The sequence below is a fragment of the Agelaius phoeniceus genome, unplaced genomic scaffold (genome assembly GCF_051311805.1).
Source record: "Agelaius phoeniceus isolate bAgePho1 unplaced genomic scaffold, bAgePho1.hap1 Scaffold_113, whole genome shotgun sequence".
Classification (NCBI taxonomy): domain Eukaryota; kingdom Metazoa; phylum Chordata; class Aves; order Passeriformes; family Icteridae; genus Agelaius; species Agelaius phoeniceus.
The window spans coordinates 1,237,643-1,256,417 of NW_027509877.1; the positions used below are offsets into that span (position 1 = coordinate 1,237,643).

General features: G+C 53.9%; 1 protein-coding gene across 1 annotated transcript; it reads left to right on the forward strand.

Moving 5' to 3' along the window:
* The first annotated feature begins 363 nt into the window (after positions 1 to 363).
* LOC143693003 (olfactory receptor 14J1-like) lies at positions 364 to 1,296 on the forward strand. Its single transcript, XM_077173087.1, has one exon. It carries the CDS (start codon positions 364 to 366, stop codon positions 1,294 to 1,296), a length of 933 nt encoding a protein of 310 aa, XP_077029202.1.
* Positions 1,297 to 18,775: the final 17,479 nt, after the last annotated feature.

Genomic DNA, 18,775 nt, shown 5'->3' on the forward strand with positions numbered 1-18,775 from the left:
AACACAAAGCCTAATATTTTCAAAGACTATTTTTAACATTTTCCAGGGCTCCACTATCACTCTGAAGTTGCCATCAGAGCCTGCAGAGCCAGAGCTGCCCCTGGGCAGTGCCTGAGCTGGGAGGGCTCTGCAGGGCAGAGCTGAGCCCCCAGGGCTGGGCTGGGCTCTGGCAGCACTGGCAGGGCCCAGCCCTGGGCACAGGGAAGCAGCTGCTGGCAGGGACAGCTCCAGGCAGCAGAGCCCTGGGCAGGCAGTGGGGGGAAAGTGCCCCCAGGCTGTGCTGGGAAATTTCAAGTCCTCTCCACCCCCAACTATTCCATGATTACTTTTCTTACAGATCCCCAAGCCAAGACACCACAGCAAATGTCCAACAGCAGCTCCATCAGGCACTTCCTGCTGCTGGCATTGGCAGACACGCGGCAGCTGCAGCTCCTGCACTTCTGCCTCTTGCTGGGCATCTCCCTGGCTGCCCTCCTGGGCAACGGCCTCATCATCAGCGCCGTAGCCTGTGGCCACCACCTGCACACGCCCATGTTCTTCTTCCTGCTCAACCTGGCCCTCGCTGACCTGGGCTCCATCTGCACCACTGTCCCCAAAGCCATGCACAATTCCCTCTGGGACACCAGCAACATCTCCTACACTGGATGTGCTGCACAGCTCTTTTTTTTTGCCTTTTTCATCTCAGCAGAATATGCCCTCCTGACCATCATGTGCTACGACCGCTACGTGTCCATCTGCAAACCCCTGCACTACGGGACCCTCCTGGGCAGCAGAGCTTGTGCCCACATGGCAGCAGCTGCCTGGGCCAGGGCCTTTCTCCATGCTCTCATGCACACAGCCAATACATTTTCCCTGCCCCTGTGCCATGGCAATGCCCTGGGCCAGTTCTTCTGTGAAATCCCACAGATCCTCAAGCTCTCCTGCTCCGACTCAAACCTCAGGAAATTTGGACTTCTTGTGTTTTCCATCTGCTTAGCACTTGGCTGTTTTGTGTTCATTGTTTTCTCCTATGTGCAGATCTTCAGGGCTATGCTGAGGATCCCCTCTGAGCAGGGACGGCACAAAGCCTTTTCCACCTGCCTCCCTCACCTGGCTGTGGTCTCCCTGTTCCTCAGCACTGCCACATTTTCCGACTTGAAGCCCCCCTCCATCTCATCCCCATCCCTGGATCTGGCCCTGTCAGTTCTGTACTCGGTGGTGCCTCCAGCCCTGAACCCCCTCATCTACAGCCTGAGGAACCAGGAGCTCAAGGCTGCAGTGCAGAGACTGATGACTGGATGCTTTCAGAAACATTAAACTGTTGGCCATTTTCTACAAATCACTTGTAATAAAAATCATCTTTGATATTTCTTGTTGTTCTCATTTCGGGGATTCTGCTTCTTTGTTTTACTTTTTCCGTATTATCTACAAATAAATTTCATTGTTTGTGCCATTTCTCATTTTGTTTCTCTCCACCTTCCCTGTACCCACAGACTGTGAATATGAGGGGCTGCGCTCTCGGTGGCTTTAAAGGAACTAAAGGATCTCCCAGCAGAGTTTTCTGCGGAGATGCCCTTGTGTTCCCTTCTCTGGAGCTGCAGCAACAATGTCTGTGTGCAGAGCTGGGGCAGATCAGTGCTGGCCCAGCAGCTGTGCCCAGCAGCAGCAGCAGCAGCACTTGGTGTTGCCAGTGCTGCTGCCGTGGCCCTGCCCCACTGCCCTGGTGGCCCTGGTGTTGCTGCAGGGCCTGAGTGCTCTCGGGGCCGGGCACAGCCCTGGGGGTGGCAGTGCCGGGGCTGCAGCAGGGACAGGCCATGGGCACTGCTGGGGCAGCGCTGACGCCTCAGGCCAGGCCCTGGGGGCTCCAGGCTCCTTGCCCAGGCTCTCTCAAGAACACGGCCAGGCCAATGCTCAGCACAGAAACCCCCGTGAGCAGCCCCAGGCTGGCCGTGGGCAGGCTGGGGGCAAACAGCATGGCTGGGGCTCTGCAAGGGCCCTGGGGCAGACGGGAAGGAGCAGCAGAGCAGGGGCTGATCCATGCCCAGTGCGCTGCACAGCCCAGGGCAGCGTCCCAGAGCGTCCTCATGCAGCTGCCAACAACATCCCCCCTCTGCAGCCCTGGCCTCTCCCCCAGCTCACACAGGTGCCCCATCCTTGCAGGCACAGGCACGGCAGCACTGCCTCAGCAGCCCCTGTTTGCATTGCCCACAGCAGGGGCAGCACCCCCATGCTGTTGCTGTGGGGACATGCACCTGAGGGAGCACAAATGCCATCAGCCCCTGGGGCCAGCAAGGCCTGCGGGACACCAGGGAAACCACTCAGCTTTGTCCTGGCCTCTGCAGTCAGCCAGAAAGTTTGTTCCCATCAGCTGGGAGTTTCCTGTGCCACTGCAGACACTGTTGCTCAGAGCCAGGGCTGCCTGGCAGCCACCCCCAAACTGCACTGAGCATTTCCTCTGCTTCACCTTTGCTTTCTTTACTCTTCTCTGGTTCAGATTTCTTCCTCTTGCCCATCCCTGTTCCCTCCCCTGCAAACAGCCCATGTCTTCCCTGCTCCTGCTGGCCACACCATTCTTGATCCAGTCCAGGAGCCATTGGCCTTCTTGCCCACCTGGGCACACTGCTGCCTCATGTCCAGCCTGCTGTCCATCAGTCTCTGCAGGTCCCTTTCTGCCTGGCTGCTCTCCAGCCACTCTGTCCCCAGCCTGTAGCACTGCAGGGGCTGTTGTGGCCAAAGTGCAGGACCCGGCACTTGGACTTGTTAAACCTCATCTTGTTGGATTTGGGCCCTGGATCCAGCCTGTCCAGGGCCCTGTGCAGAGCCCTCCTACCCTCCAGCAGATCCACACTCACAGCCAGCTTGGTGTCATCTGCAAATTTGCTGATGCTGAACTCAATCCCCTCATCCAGATCATCAATGCAGTTATTGAAATCCACGCTGGCTGGCTCTGATCCCTGGGCCATCCTGTGGGTGCCCTGTGATGGCACTCAAGGTGATCTGTTCCATAACCTTGCCGGGCACCCAGGTCAGGCTGACAGGCCTGGAGTTCCCCAGCTCCTCCTTCCAGCCCTTCCTGGGGATGGTCTCACACTGGCACCTCCAGTGCTCTGGGCCCTCCCTGCTGAGCCAGGACTGATGGTAAATGATGGAGAGCAGCTTGGGGAGCTCATCCACAGCTCCCTCATCCCCCTGGGATGGATCCCATCTGATCCCATACACCTGTGAGCATCTGAGTGGCTCAGCAGGTCAGCAGCTGCTTCCTCCTGGAGTCCAGGGGGCTGTTCTGCTCCCTGTGCCCATCTACCAGCTCAGGAGAACATTTGTCCTGAGGAAAACCTGTCCTAATACTGAAAAAATATACTTGAGACAAACAAGGTGTTAAGTAGCTCAGCCTTTTCCTCATCTTTAGTTATTCTATTCTCTACTGCATCCAATAAATAGTAGAGGTTCTTCTTCTCCCTTTTGATATATTTTTTTTATAAAAACTTTTTCTTACAGAAGCTGCCAGGTTAAGTTCTAATTGAGCTTTCACATCTCAACTTTTCTTTCTGAATAACCCATCGAAATCCTTAAATGCTTCCAGACTTGCCAGTCCTTTTATCCCCCGAGTTCCCACAAAAGCTCCATGGGCAGCCAGGCCAGTCATTTTCCTCACTAGCTCATCTTTTGCCACACTGGGACAGGCTGCTCCTTCCCCCTTAAATTACCTTCTTGAAATGTGTGTCCTTCCTGGACCCCTTTGTTTTTAAGGAGTGTTTCCCTTAAAATAAATCAGTACCTGATTTGATTCTCCCCAAATCAGCATCCTCAATAGGCCAAAGTCTGCCCTTCCTAATTCCAGTGTAGAAGTTTTGTTGCTGCCCCTCCTTCTTTCACAGAACATGGAAAACTTGATTATTTCATGGTCACTGTGCCCCAGGCAGCCTCTGAGCCCCACATCTGCCCCCAGCCCTTCTCTGTTTGTGAACAGCAGCAGACAGAGCTTTCCTTGGCAGTGGGAGTGTCACCAAAAATTCAGTAAAACAGAAAACTCTTTTTGACCCCAGTGTAGCACTAAGAACCAGCATTCTTTATTCAGCTGGATGCACGGGGGAGAGCTCCTCCCAAAGCCGTGCAGGCTGAGTACAGGAAAGTTTCTGTTTATTTTCTGTATTTTGCACACACATTCATTGATTATCCTGGACTAAACACACATATGATAATCATTTCCCCAAAATCATTAACATATTTCCCCTCCCCTTTACCCATGTGTTCTTCTGTCCTGGGGGTCTCTCTGGTGGTCCCTGGTGGTCGTGGACCCCAATGTTCCAGTGGGCCTGGCTGAGCTGGCAGGACCCTGAGGCTGCTGAACTTCCAGTTCCCCTTCTCACACAATGGGCCTTGTGTGGTTTCCATAGGCCTGGGGATGTGGAGAACAAGCTCCAGGTGTCAGCTCACCTGGTGGAGACAATTGATCATCTGGTAACATGAGGTCACAGAGTGGGCTATGACATCAGAGAGTGGGGTATGTGAGGTCATGGAGAAGCTGTGACATCATAGGCCATATCTGTGACACCACATGTCAGAATTCTGACATCACAGAGCAGACTATGACATCACTGAGTTGGCTGTGACATCAGAGACCAGCTGTGTGACATTACAGAAGGGGCTGTGAGCTCACAGAGCAGGCTGTGACATCCCAGAGGGGCTGTGTGACATCCCAGCAGGGCTGTGTCAGGTCACTGGGTTGGTCACTCGGCCCCAGCTCCCCCTCACAGTTTCTCCCAACAAGTCCAATGCTGTCCATGCCCAGCGGGGTCCCTGTCCCCCGGGATCCCCCCGGCCCACCTGGAGCCACAGCCTCCACCAAAGGATGTTCCACAGGATCCACCCCAGAGCCTGACATGGGGACAAGGGGCCAGGGCTGTGTGACCAGGACATCAAGGACGGGGATTATCCAGGTCACTGTGGGCTGGGTTGGGTTGCCCAGGGCAGGAAAGATGTCTGGCAGCTGGAGCAGGGTCTGGGAAGGGCCTCCAAGGTGGGGCTGGAGCTCTTGGGCTGTGAGCAGAGGCTGAGGGAGCTGGGCTTGTCCAGCCCAGAGCAGGGAAGGCTGAGGGGCTCCTCATCCCAGCCTGGCAGTGCCAGCGAGGAGGGGATGGAGAACACAGAGCCAGGCTCTTCACCGGGGGCCTGGTGGGAGACAAAAGCCAATGGGTGGGAGGGGAAAGAGGGGAGATCAGCCAGGACAGGAGGTGGTGAAATGAGTCAGGCTGGTTTCAGCATTTCCTCAGCACCAAGAGCAGCCTGACCTCCCTTCTCCATTCACCACTGACAGCTTTGCAAATCAGGAATTGTTGGAGCTGTTTTGCACCAACTCCAGGATGAGCATCCTGATACAAGGACTTAATTGTGTTTATATCTGTCACAGAACCATGCTTGTCTAAAATTAATTCTAGTATGGAAATCACTTGTGGATGGTGCACTCATCAGATGCTGCTGGGACATTGCACTTAGCTCACGGAAGAGCGAGATTGTTATTGAATTGTGTCCTGTTCAACTATGGTCTGTTGGCCTAGAGGAGAAACTTTCTGTGCCTCTGAGTCTCACCAGTTCCTGATCCCCAAAGGACACAAACCTGATGAGTTGTGGTTCCCACTCCAGTGGTGGCATTTGCACCTCCCTCCACAGCCAGAGCAGAGCTCCCTTGTCCCAGAGAGTCCCTGGCAATGCAGGGATGAAGGAAACAGGACGGGCTGGGGGGATCAGGGGCAGGGCAGAGCCAGGGAGAAAAAAGACTTTTGCATTTGATGGAGCTGTGCCTTCCCTTGCCTTTGTTGGCTGACAAGAAATGTGTCTCTGTGTCTCGGGCAGCTCCTTCTCCAAGGAAAGCAGGTGGGAGTTAGAGCCAAGGAGCTGAAAGCTGCAGGTGTAGCCTGGGCTGGAGGGAGCTCAGATTTGCACAAGGCTGCTCTGAGTGCCAGGGCTTGGATGGGGGAAATGGTGGGGTGGGGGTAGGGACAGAGTCTGATTGATTGTCAGCCATGAAGGGTCTTGATTTGCATATCTATTTAAAATTCATGAGGAGGTACTTGGATTCAGTGTCAATTGGAGATTGCACATATCAATGAATTAACAGGAAAACAAAACTAAACAGGACCTAAACAATCTTTTCTCACTGTCTTTTTAAATAGAAGATATGCACTTGAATACACTACTGAGATGTACTTAACCACAAGGGATTTGAAAATTAAAATCAAATGATTCCCAGAGGCTTGGCTTGTTCAGGTGTTCTGAATGTTAATGAGCCCTGGGACACTGAATTCCTGCACTGAAGAGCTGAAGGCTGAACAAGCCTCTGGAGCAGGGAAATTCAGCAGCAGCCTCCAAGTTGCTGAGGATGTCAGCAGCCCCCACTGAGGCCATCCCTGCCCGGAGACCGTGGGGGAATGGGCAGACAAGGAGAGCGTCCCTGGGGCTGGGGCAGCACAACTCAGAGGCACCAGCGGCTCCAGCTGGGCAATGGAGTGTGGAATGTGGCTGGGAAAGCCCTGCCTGGGCTGGGCCAAGCAGGACACACAAGCCCTGACTCCCACCCCCCAAACAACTCTCTCAATGAGACATTTAAAAGGAATTACAATTGTTTGTGTACTCTGAGTTGGACGCACTGGAGAAATCCTGACAAAAAATCCTCAAGAGGTCAAAACAACAAAACAGTCTTTGCTGGCAACTTCAGAAAATCAGAGAAACTCTGGCAAATGGTTTAATGCCACATTCATTCAGCAGAAAACACTTCTCAAAGCATTACCTTGGCCCATTCAATTTCATAAACTCTAAGCCTGTTCAATTTTAAGTTACTCAAAATTTGCAAGGAGACAGAAATAGAAGAAGACACAGAGACAGTGAAAGACAGAAAAGATTCAGAGAAGCACACACACAGCTATCAAGCCCTGGAATTCCAGCAGTGTTCACATGGAAATTCCAAGAGGAGGGAGGGTCAAGATGTGTGCTTGCCTTGTGATCAGCCTTCAATACTCCTTGGTCTTCCTGGGCCCTTCCCCCAGGTGGGGCTTGGGCTCATTTGGTCCCTCAGGAGCTGGGCTGGGGGCTGCAGAGGTGGCTGTGGAGCATTGCCTGTGCTGTGCCAGGGACTGGCAGCCACTGCTGGGCTGGGATAGAGGCTCTGGGGGGATTGGGGTTCCAGGGCAGGGCAGGGCTGGGCTTCCAGGGCAGGGCAGGGCTGGACCTGCCCCTTCCTCCCCCACACATAAAATGTTTTGAGCCAACAATCTCCTCCAGTCTCTCACAGTAAGGCAGTGTTGGAGCAGGAATTCAATTCTGGCCATGGGCACTGGGACAAGAAGGACAGCTCTTTCCCATAGGAAGGAAAGCACAGAGCCTCAGTGCTTGGAAGGCAGGTGAGAGCCTAAGTAGGCCATGGCCAGGCAGACTTCTCAAGAATTGCAGATTTTGTCTGGGATCAGTCTTTCAATTAAGGGAATTTTGAAGGTGGAATCCCAGTCTCAGCCATGGGCACCTGGAGAAGCAGGACAATTCTTTCCCATAGGAAGGAAAGCACGGAGCCTTCCCCAGTGTTTTGGGGACAGATGGGAGGTGACCATTGTGAAACCGTTGCCAGCCAGACCTGTCCTGACAATATTCCTATTGGAATAATCCCTGGATATAAGGAAATTTGGAAGTGAAATCCAAAATCTGGCCAGGTTGCCTGGAGGAGAAGGACAGTTCTTTTCCATAGGAAGGAAAGCACGGAGCCCAAGTGCTTCAACAGCAGATGAGAAGAGACCCTCAACATGCCAAGGTCAGCTGGACCAGTCAGGCAGCCCATGGGAGGCCAAAGCAGCCACACCTGTTCTGTGCTCCCTTGGTTTTGTGGGCCCCACAGTGTCACAATGATGCCTTGGATCCGTGAGGCCCCACAGTTCCATAATGGTGCCTTGTATCTATGGGGTCCAGCAGTGTCACAATGGCAAAGTCCAGCAGTATCACAATGGACCCTTGGTTTGATGGGGTTCCACAATGTCACAGTGAACCCTAGGTTCCATAAGGCCCTGCAGTGTCACAATGGTCCCACTTATTCCATGAGGCCTTGCAGTGTCACAATGGACTTTTGGACCCTGGGGGTTTGCAGTGTCACAATGGTCTCCTTTTGCTCCACAGTGTCACAATGGACCATTGATGACCGGAGGCCCCTCTGTGTCACCCTGGAGCTTTGGTTCCATGCAGCCCTGCAGTGTCACAACAAACCATTGGTTTAATGGGGTTCCACAATGTCACCATGGCCCCAAGTTTCCATGCAGCTTTGCAGTGTCACAATGGTCTCCTTTGGCTCTACAGTGTCACAATGGACCCCTGATGACACGAGGTTCCACAATGTCACAATGGACCTCTGGTTCCATGCAGCCCTGCAGTGTCACAAAGGCATTTTGGTTTCATGAGGCCCCACAGTATCACAATGGTCCTCTTGGTTCTGTCGGGACCCCCAGGGTCACAATGGTCTCACTGGTTCCATGAGGCTGTAAATTGCCCTGATGGTGTCTCTATGGTTCCATGAGGCCTTGCGATGTCACAATGGACCTTTGGCACCATTGTGACACCATGGGGTCTCACAGTGTCACAATGGCCCCTTGGTTCCCTGACCCCCAAAGTGTCACAGTGGTCTCTGCAGTTCCATGAGGCCCACAGTGCCACAATGGACCCTTGGTCTCACAGGGCCCCACAGTGTCACAATGCTCCCTTGGTTCCATGCGCCCTGTGCTGCTGCATTTCCCCCTCCCCTTCTCAGGCTGCCCTGCCAGCTGAGAAATGCTCCTTGGGCCTCGGCCTTGGCCAACAGCCCCTGGGCTCAGCTCCTCTGCAGCTCATCACAAACACTGTCTGCTCCAGGCACTGCTGCTGCCCAACCAGCTCCTGCTTTCTGTAGCAGCAGCCCTGGGAACTGGTTTTGTTCCCTCAGTGGCACAACATCCCTGTTCTCATACTGCCAAAGAAAGCTGTTGGTGCCAAGTGCGGCCAGGATGAACCATTGCTGGCACTGAAGCCCCTCTCTTGGGGCCCTGCAAACAGCGCTCCAAAAGGAGCCCTTGGAGCTCTCCTGGGCCAACGACTCCCTGTGAGTGGGGCCTCTCCCAGCCGGGAACTCTCCTGTTTGCTGCACTCGGGGATCCCCAACAATGACGGAGCCTGGGCTGATGCCCCCACTCCTCCAGGCTCAGCCCTTCACCCGCTGGGGAGATGCCAAAGGATCCTGAGGGAGCATTTCCTGCCCTCAGGGGAATTTCTCCCAGGTGCCTTGCACTGACTCTTGGTGTCTGTGTGCACCCAGGAGTGCCTGTGCTGGGGAAATGTGGCAGAAATGCTGCTCTCTGAGGGGTTTGAGTTCCTTGGATAGCTGAGTCAGTCAGGCCTGTACGAAATGTTCAGTCATGAGGTATGAGCTAAGTTAAATGCTCCTGAGAGTTGTTCTTTTGCCAAGTTCTTATTTTAATGTAAGTTATTAGGCTAAGTTAAATACTGTTAAGTGTTATTCCTCTGTTAAATTGCAAAGTCATAGGTTATAAGTTAGGTTAAATACTGTTAGCTGCTCTTTTTGCCTCAATTGTGACATTTAAGCTATCAGTTACGGTAAAGTCCTGTTAAGTTTGAGCTCTGTTAAACCTTTGGGCTGTATTCCTTTTATCCTTGCCTCCACTGTCCTTGTGTCACACACACACAGGGACAGTTCTCAGTTTATTTCCGGTTTGATTGCCTAGATTTTTTTTTGGTTTTGTTGTTGCTTTGTTTCCTTGGTGTGCCTGAAGTGTCCAGTCAGGAGCAGAGTGACTCTTGCCAAGGAACTTTGTGCTGCTGTCCCTTAATATTAAATCTGGTTTTGCTGCTCCCTTGCTGGGGATTTTTTCAGGGCTCTCAAGGCCTCATTGGTAACAGGGTGAAGGAGCCCTGGCCCAGGCTCTGGCCCTGGGGGACACGGGGACGCTGCCGGGGGGTCCCTGTCCCCCTGTGCCACCCCCAAGGGCCCCGGCCCCCCGTCCCCGTGTCAGGCTCTGGGGTCGATCTCGTGGAACATCCTCTGGGGGAGGCTGCGGCGCCGGGGGCGGGGGGACCCAGGGGGACAGGGGACCCCGCTGTGCACGAGCAGGGTTGGACTGCTCTGGGGGGAACCGTGAGGGGGGCCGGAGCAGAGTGACCTCCCCAGTGACCTCACACAGCCCCTGTGATGTCACACAGCCCCTGGGATGTCACACAGCGATCTCTGTGATGTCACACTGTCTCCTGTGATGTCACACAGTCCCCTGTGATATTACCCAGCTGCTCTGTGATGTCAACGAAAACTCCAATGTCAAAGAGTCACACTGTGATGTCACAGTTTGTTCTGTGGTGTCACAGCCTGCTCTATGATATTACACAGCTACCCGGTGATGTCACAACCCTCTCCCTCATGTCACAGAGCCACCCTCCATGATGGCAGAGTCTGCTCTATGGCCTCACACTATGATGTCATAGACAGCTGTGTGATGTCACAACCCCCTCTGTGATGTCACAAAACCCTCTCTGTGATGTCATACTGTCACTCTGTACTGTCACAGCACACACTTTGACCTCACAGCCAGCTCTATGATGTCATACAGCCATGCCATGATCTCACAGCCTGCTCTGTGATGTCACACAGTTCCCTCTATGATGCTGTAGCTGCTCAGTGACCTCACACAACAAACTCTGTGATGTCAGAGCCCAATCTGTGACCTCACACAGCCCACTCTGTGCTGTCACACAGCCCCTTGCTGACATCACAGCTGCTCTGTGCCTCCATGACACAGCCACACAGGAGCTGCTGTGACACAGCCCCCTCTGGGACATGCCACAGCCCCTGACAGTGCTGAGCCCTTGTGAGCTCTGTCCGTGCCCTGCTGGTGTCCCTGAGGGGCCCTGGCAGTGCCCCAGCCCTGCTGGGCTGTGCACAGGAGCTGCTCCTGGCCAGAGCTGTCTCTCTGCAGCTCTGCTGCCCTTGCCAGGAGCTGCCTCTGGGCCAGGAGCCCAGCCCAGCTCAGCAGCACAGACACAGCACAAGGGCTTTAATGACCCTCTGGGGCTTTGGTGCTCTTTGCATCAGACACAGTCCCTTACAGCATGCTCAAAGAACTTCTCAAGAACTCAAAGTGAGGTTTCTCATGCATAAAATTGATCCTTCTGAGGGACAGGACTGAGAAAGTGTCCCCAGGTTCCAGGTAGAGCAGAACTGGTGGCAGTGATGACAGGTGGGGACAAGCAAGGCAAAGGTGTCTCTGGTGCTGAGCAAACCTGCGCCTCTGTCCCTGCAGGCTGTCGGCATCCCCCGGCTGCCCCACCTGGCTGGGCCCTTCCTTTGCTGGCAGCTCTGCCTCCTGCCTGCCTCTGCCTGCCCACACAAAGCCTTGGGCTGCTCCAGGCTCCTGCTGGGGCACGTGCTGTGCCACAGCCCTGCCCGGCCAGGGAAATTCCTTTCTCCTGGTGTCCACTCTGGGCCTTCCCAGCTGCCCTTGGTGATATTATGGCTTTTTCAGGCTCATTCCCACTAGGAAGAAAAGCTCCAGCCCCTCTGAAACCACCCTTCAATCCCTCCCAGGCTATTCCTGTTCTGTCCTCAGTCTCCACACTTCCGACCCCAGAGCCTGCAGACTCTCCCTGCTGGTTTTGTGATGAGGCCTCCAAACCCCATCTTGGGAGATTTCTGGGTCTTCTCCAAGGTCTGTGAAAATGGAAAAACAGTGATCAAAGTTATTTTCTCTGAAATCTTGCAGTGACAGAACAAGGGTCAATATCTCTAAACTGAATGAGGGTGGATTTACATTTGTTAGAAGACGAAATAGTTTACAATTATGAAAGTGACATGAAACTGCAACTGTTTTTCCAGAGAATTGGATGCCCCATCCCAGGAATTATCCAAGATCACGAGTTTTGTGCAACCTGACCCAGTGAAACCCCCTGCCCTCTTCAGTGGCAGAATTCCTGTCGTGTGGGTTCTCTGATGTGCTGGGTGCCCTCACAAGGCTTCTGGCCAGAATGTCTGCTGAGGGCAGCCAGGCTGCTGCAGGGGCAGTGACCTCACAGCCATCACCATGGCAGCCCTGTCCCCTGGGCTTGGCTCTCCCCTTTCCTCTGCCCCTGCCTTGGCTCTGCTGGCATGAAGAGTTTTGTCATTGATATCTTGTCCCCAAGGTGCTGGGGCCAATGGCTTCCCAGTCAGGCTCCTGGAGCAGAAGTGCCTTTTCAGAGGCCAGCCAGGAATGAGCCCTGAGGCAGCAGCTCTGCAGTGGTGGCCACCAGCCCAGGCTGCCAAGGGAGGCTTCTGGTCTCATAAGCACCTTAATCGGGGCAGAGGAATCTCTCTAACAATTTTCTTAACCAGATTGTGACAATATTTTGACAGAGTGAGTTTCGGCACTCTTTTCTGGCTCCAAGGGCCTTTGACAACAGTGTGGTTCCCTCCTCTGAGGAGGTTGTGTTTCTCTCTGAAGAAACTCTTGGAAACTCTGATGCAGCTTCCTCTGAGTGACCTATGGCAGAACTGATGAGGAAAATTGGCTGTTGTGGGTCCAGAGTGTAAAGAAAATATTTTGTTGTCCTTCCTTGAAAAGTTTGTTAAAATCACTGGAGGAAAGGGAGCAAATGTTACCAGTGACACTGACAAGGTTCATTCACTCCAAGGTGAGGAACACAAGGCTGCTAAAAGTCCCACAAGAAGCCCAGCTCAAGTAGCTAAATTCCCAATTAAGTCCCAAATTCACAGGCTTGGGGGCTTTGTCAAATGTGAGAATCATTATTCTCTTCAGCCCTATCACATTTGTTACAGTTACACAGAGCTTTCCCTTCCTTTTCATAATCAGTATTTGGCCAAATTTCTACTTTTCTTTTATTGGAACCTGCCAGCAGCTGAGCTGAGCTGTGCAGGGACAGATTAAACCAGGAACTGCCACAGAATTGCTTCTATTGTCAGTTTATTCATATTTGGGATTTGTTTGTGTTTTCATCACATGTGACTTGTGGGACAATCAAATATTCATCAAAGTGATTTATGCAGAGCTAAGTTTGATTTCTGCCAAGTTTATACTGTCCAGTGCCCAGTGGATGCTCAAGGGGTCTCTATGCCTCTTGCCCTGGGGGAGGCTTGGGAGGGCCTTGGGGATGTTGTCCCTGTCCCTGTCACCCCAGGCCATTCCCCAGGGGTGTCCCTGTCCCTGTCACCCCAGGCCATTCCCCAGGGGTGTCCCTGTCCCTCTCACCCCAGGCCATTCCCCAGGGGTGTCCCTGTCCCTCTCACCCCAGGCCATTCCCCAGGGGTGTCCCTGTCCCTCTCACCCCAGGCCATTCCCCAGGGGTCTCCATCATTCTCACCCCAGGGAATGCCTGGGGGGTCTCCCTCCCTCTCACCCCTGTGCTAGGGGGTGCTCGGGGCAGTCTCTGTCCCTCTCATCCCTGGGGATGCTCGGGGCTCTCTGTCCCCTGGCCCTGGGGGATGCTCGGGGGGTCTCCATCCCTCTGGCCTCAGGCAATGCCTGTGCAGGGCTGGGCACCAGGGGCTCTGTGTCCCTCTCACCGCTGAGGCTGCTCGGGGCTGGGGGGGCTCTGCCACCTTCTCACCCCTGGGGAGGTCAGGGGGGTCTCTGTCCCTCTCAGCCCTGCTGTGACCCCACCCAAACATCATCGGGGTCACAGGGACAGAGACACCCCCAAAGCCCCAGAAGGGCTGAACCTGGAATTTGGTTTGGGGCTGAGGACTTAGGAAGGGGCTGGAATTGGGGCTGGGCTTGGAGTTGGGGCTGAGATTTGGATTAGAGCTGGGATTGGGGTGTAGGCTAGACATGAGATTGGCTTTAGGGCTGGGGTTGGGATTGGGTCTGGGGCTAGAGGAGTTTGGGATTGGGATGGGATTAAATACAGAACTGTGAGTGTGTCTAAACATGCAGTGAGATTGAGACCAGGATCAGGGTCAGGTTTGGGACTGAGCTCACCCAATGTGGGACAGGGGGGAAGTCACTGTTGGAAGGTTTGGGGAAAACTGTGGACTGGGGAAAAAGAAGCTGTGAATGCCTTCAGTTCAGGATTCCTCTTGCCCAAGTCCATCTCTGGAAGTCACCTGATGTCCAAAAATCAAGAGGGAATAAAAAAATCCACCAGGAGTTTCCCATTTCCAGTCTCATCCCTCTGGGGTTCTGGTGGTCCCCCATCTCAGGGCTGGTGGGGATCCCATGGGTCCTGGGGACCTCCCCTCTCCAGGGTCCTGCTTTTGGATTCTGGGAGGTTTTGGAGTCCCAGGGTCCCCCTCTCCAGCCTCCCCTCAATCCAGCCACTTGGGGTTCCCCCTTCTTTCCACCGCCCTGTCCTGGTTTAGGGCAAATTTGGTTGAAAACCCCCAAAAGGAGTTTCCTCTAGAATGCAGATTCAGCAGCCCCACCCTCAGACAGTTCGGGAAAATATTTCCTTGGAGAAAAGTGGAAAAAAACTTTATTTACCAGGCAAAGCATTTACCAGCACAAACAAAGAACAATATTAAGCAATAAAACCTCCTGCTGCTTCAAAATAGATGACAAACTCCACAAGTCCCTCCTTGGGCTGTAGCTCAGTGCACTCAGTCTCTTATCAGTCTCTTATCAGTCTCTTATCAGTCCCTCCAGCGCTGGAAATGCCTTGGTCCACGCCCGGCCAAATGGGCCACAGGTGGGAGCTGCCAGTGGTGTTCTGGGTGTTCAGTCCAGAGCAGGTTTTAAACAGCTCTAAAGAAAAAGAAAAACCACAGTTCAGGCAACTTCTCTGCCTCAGAGAGCTAAAAACTAACTAAAAGCAAAGGAGAGCTCTGTCCCACCCTCTGTCCATCCAGGAGCCAGAATGTGGAGCAGTGAGTGCAGTGTCTGAAAACAAACTGCAGCTTCTTCCTCCTCCCCTTGGCTCTCAGAACCAGCCTTAAAGGTGCAGAACTCATTTCTGGGCTAAACAGACCAATGGGGCACGAGCATCATGAAGTCACCCCAGGACGTGCCCCAGTCAGGGTCAGGGGGTCCCATCCCCGCCTCATCTCTGGGCTGCCGGGGGTACCCCAGCTCCCCTATTGCCCCTTCCCCTCTCCCCGCCCCAGGGGTCCCCCGTTCCACAGCCCCGGCTCTCACGGGGATCCCCAAAACCAATGTCCTGCCCCGTCGGTACCGGGCCATCCCCACGTGGACCCCCCGGGACCCTCCTGAGGGGCGATCGCGGCTCCTCTGGCCCCGAAAAAGCTCCTCTTAGGGAGCCCAGAGATATCCGGGGCTCGAGTCCGGGACCTGCCGGCTCCGAACACTCTCCAAAAAAATCCTCCCGGAGACCCCTGGCTGGAGTTATTTGGGAATTTAGCTACTTGAGCTGGGCTTCTTGTGGGACTTTTAGCAGCTTTGGGTTCCTCACCTTTGAGTAAATGAACTTTATCAGTCACTCTGATATCATTTGCTCCCTCTTCTCCAGTGATTTTAACAAACTTTTCAAGGAAGGACAAGAAAATATTTTCTTTCTCCTGGCCACCAACAGCAGCCATTTTCCTCATAATTTCTCCGATAAGTTCCCCAGGAGGAAGGAGGGACTGTTTCCAAGTTTCCAAGAGTTCCTCCAGAGAGAACAACATCCTCCTCAGAGGAGGGAACCATGCTGTTGTCAAAGGCACCTGGGCTCAGGCAACAGTGCCTAAACTCACAATGCCAGAATTATGTAACAGTCTGGTTAAGGAGATTGTTAGAGAGATGCCTCTGCCCCAATTAGGGTGCTAACGAGACCAAATCCAAAGCAGGTTCTGTTGAAGAGTAAATGTGAGGTAGAGAGAGAGATGGAAAGAAAGAGAAAAGGGGGCACAGCAAGGGAGAGACAGGGACAGAGATCTCCCCTGGGGCAGGGCAAGTGTGACATTGTCCCCTGTGTGTGTGGCCTTCCCAGGGTGGGGGTTTTAAACCTGAGCCAGTTTGGGTAAGGGGGGTGGTGTTCACCCCCTGAGCAGGGATTCCCCCACTGTTTCAGGTTGCAGTGTAAGATGGAACCAAATGCATGTTTTCAATCCCCATCTTCATCAACTGCTATAAACAGGCGGGGCAGGGTTCTTTATCTCTTCCATGACTCAGCCCTGATAACGCCCTCCAGGGGAGATATCTTCTGGGAATGGGCCATTGAGTGTCACTGCAGGACTGATCAAATTCCATCATCCCATTGTGGGATGCTCCACCCAGGGGGAGGATCCAAGCATTCCTACCTGGATATAAGCTGAGCCTTTAAACACCAGGAGCAGCTTGCCTACTGGATTCCCAGAGGACAAGAGCTCCAGAACCACCACTGGACCTCCAGAGGAAGACCAGACCCTTCTACAGGATCACTTCTTGGACAGAATCACGTTCATCACTCCAACAGGACTGCAGCCACCATTTAATGGGACTGCTGCCACCACCCTGAGCAACATGGCGTCAGGATATATCCTGACTCTGTCAGTTTAAGGCAGTGTTTCTGTATCATTGCCGTGATCTTAATTTTCTTATTAAATCGTAATTCTGGCTTAGACTCTCCCCCAGGTTTGCCTTCAATCCAGTATAAAATTTAGTGTTCTCATCCCTTGTTTTCCTCCCAAAGCAGGATTTCCCATCCTGAAACTGTCACTAGATGAAGGAAGAGGCTGTGAGGAAGAGGAAGGAGCCCTGGGATACCCAGGCAGGTGAGGAGGAAGTCAGTGCCCCTTTCCCCCTCTCTCCTGCTCCATCTCCCAGCCCAGCACAGCCCCTGTCTGCAGGACAACCCTGCTGCCAACCCTGTCCTGCTGGGGATGCACTGGGGGGATCTCCGTCCCCTTCCCTCTGGCATGGAGGCAAATCCCATAATCTCCTTGTCCTTCCTCCCCCAGGGAAGAAGCTGAGGATGGAGACCAGGGAGGACAAATCCCCTTGGCAGAACCTCATGGAAGAGGCCATTTTAAGTGGCTCCACGGTGCAGAATTCAATGTGGAGGAAAAGCCCCAGAGTTTCCACAGGAGGAGGAGCTGCAAACCCAGCCCAGGGTGCTCTGAGAAGGAAAGACCCACCCTGATCCAGGAAGGTGGACAGAGCTTCAGCCAGAGCTCAGAGCTGGTGGTCCCTGAGCAGCTTCATGATGGGGAGAAGCCCTACAAGTGCTTGGAGTGTGGGAAGAGCTTCAGGCAGAGCAGCACCCTGACCAGCCACCAGATGATCCACACTGGGGAATGGGCCTACGAGTGTGGGGAGTGTGGGAATGGCTGCAGCTGCAGCTCTGCCCTCATCGCCCACCAACGCATCCACACTGGGGAGAGGCCCTACGAGTGTCCCCAGTGTCAGAAGAGGTTTCCGACCAGCTCTGATCTCCTCTGCCACCAGTGGATTCACACAGAGGAGAGGCCCTTCCGCTGCCCTGAATGCGGGAAGGGCTTCAAGCACAACTCCACCCTTGTCACCCACCGGCGCATCCACACTGGGGAGAGGCCCTACGAGTGTCCCCAGTGTGGCAAGAGCTTCACCACCAGCTCTCACTTGACCAGACACCAACGGAGCCACCAGTAAGGGAAGCCCTGCAAATGCCCCAGCTGCAGGAAGGTCTTCATGCATGCTCCAGCTTCATCTCCCAATAGAGGGCCCACATTGGGAAGAGTCCTGGGAATCCATGTTCCCTGTGATCCATGCTGGGGAGACACCTGTCCCTTTTCCTGCCGCTGCCGATGACATGATGTGGGATTGAAAAACATGATGGTCTGGCCATGGCCCTGTCATTACATTCACTCCCACCTCAGGTCATCGCCAGGGGCAGGAAAGGGAGTCTCTCTTTCCCTCAGTCAGGAGAAGGGTGTCCTTTCCAGGGAGGGGAAATTGTGGCCAGGCAGACCCAGTGAGTTGTGTTTTAATTTTCCCTGTAAACAGTTTTATTGATCCCTTCTGTTATCAATACTGTTTCTGTTCCATTTGTTCCTTATCTCATTGCTGTTCCCAATAAATTGTTCTTATCCCAGCCCGGGATCTTTGCCTTTGTGCTTTCCATGGGAGGCGGGAGGGCAGTGAGGGCAGCGCGGTTTTAGTGGGGGCAGAAAATTGGGGAATCCCATTCCTGAAGCCCGACCCGTGGAAACCGAGCATCCCAGCTGGTGCCAGCCCTGGTGGCCATGGCAACCACCCCTGGCATGGGGTCTCCATGGAGCTGCCATGGGACTGAGCATAGCAACAGGGGGTCTGGTGATGGTTGCCATGGAAACTGAGCATCGCAACAGGGGGCTGGGGATGTTTGCCTGCTAAGGATCAGATTTCTCACAGGCCCTCACAGGGGTTCCATGGGGATTTTCCAAGAGTCTCCAGGCTGTTCCACAGCTGGAATGTCACACACAGAGACAGGGGCTCCATGGAGACCTCCCAGGGCTTTCTGGGGATGGAAAAGAGCCCTGTGGTCAGAGGCAGTCACAGCCATTCCATGGTGACATCCCAGGGCACCTTGGGCTGCAAAGGCACCCATCTGTCACAGGCACTCACGGGGGCTCCACGGTGACATCCCAGGAGTCCCCAGGCTGCCACAGAGCCGGGATGTCCCAGATACTCACAGGGGTTCCTGTCATGGCCACAGTGGGAGCTTCAGGCAAAAGTTTCTTTCTTGGAGAAACTCCTGCTGAGACATGAGGTGGAGAAATGACAGCCAACAGACACCATGGATCCTCAAAGCCCTGCAGGACCCCTAGACTTCTCAAATTCCTTCTAAGAGAGGAGACTGGCAGTGGCTGGATCACATTCCTGCCCCTGACTTTGTCAAAGGTCAAAAGCATTGGACA

Coding starts and splice junctions, on each gene's coding strand:
- LOC143693003 (XM_077173087.1), top strand. CDS start 364: ATGTCCAACAGCAGCTCCATCAGGCACTTCCTGCTGCTGGCATTGGCA.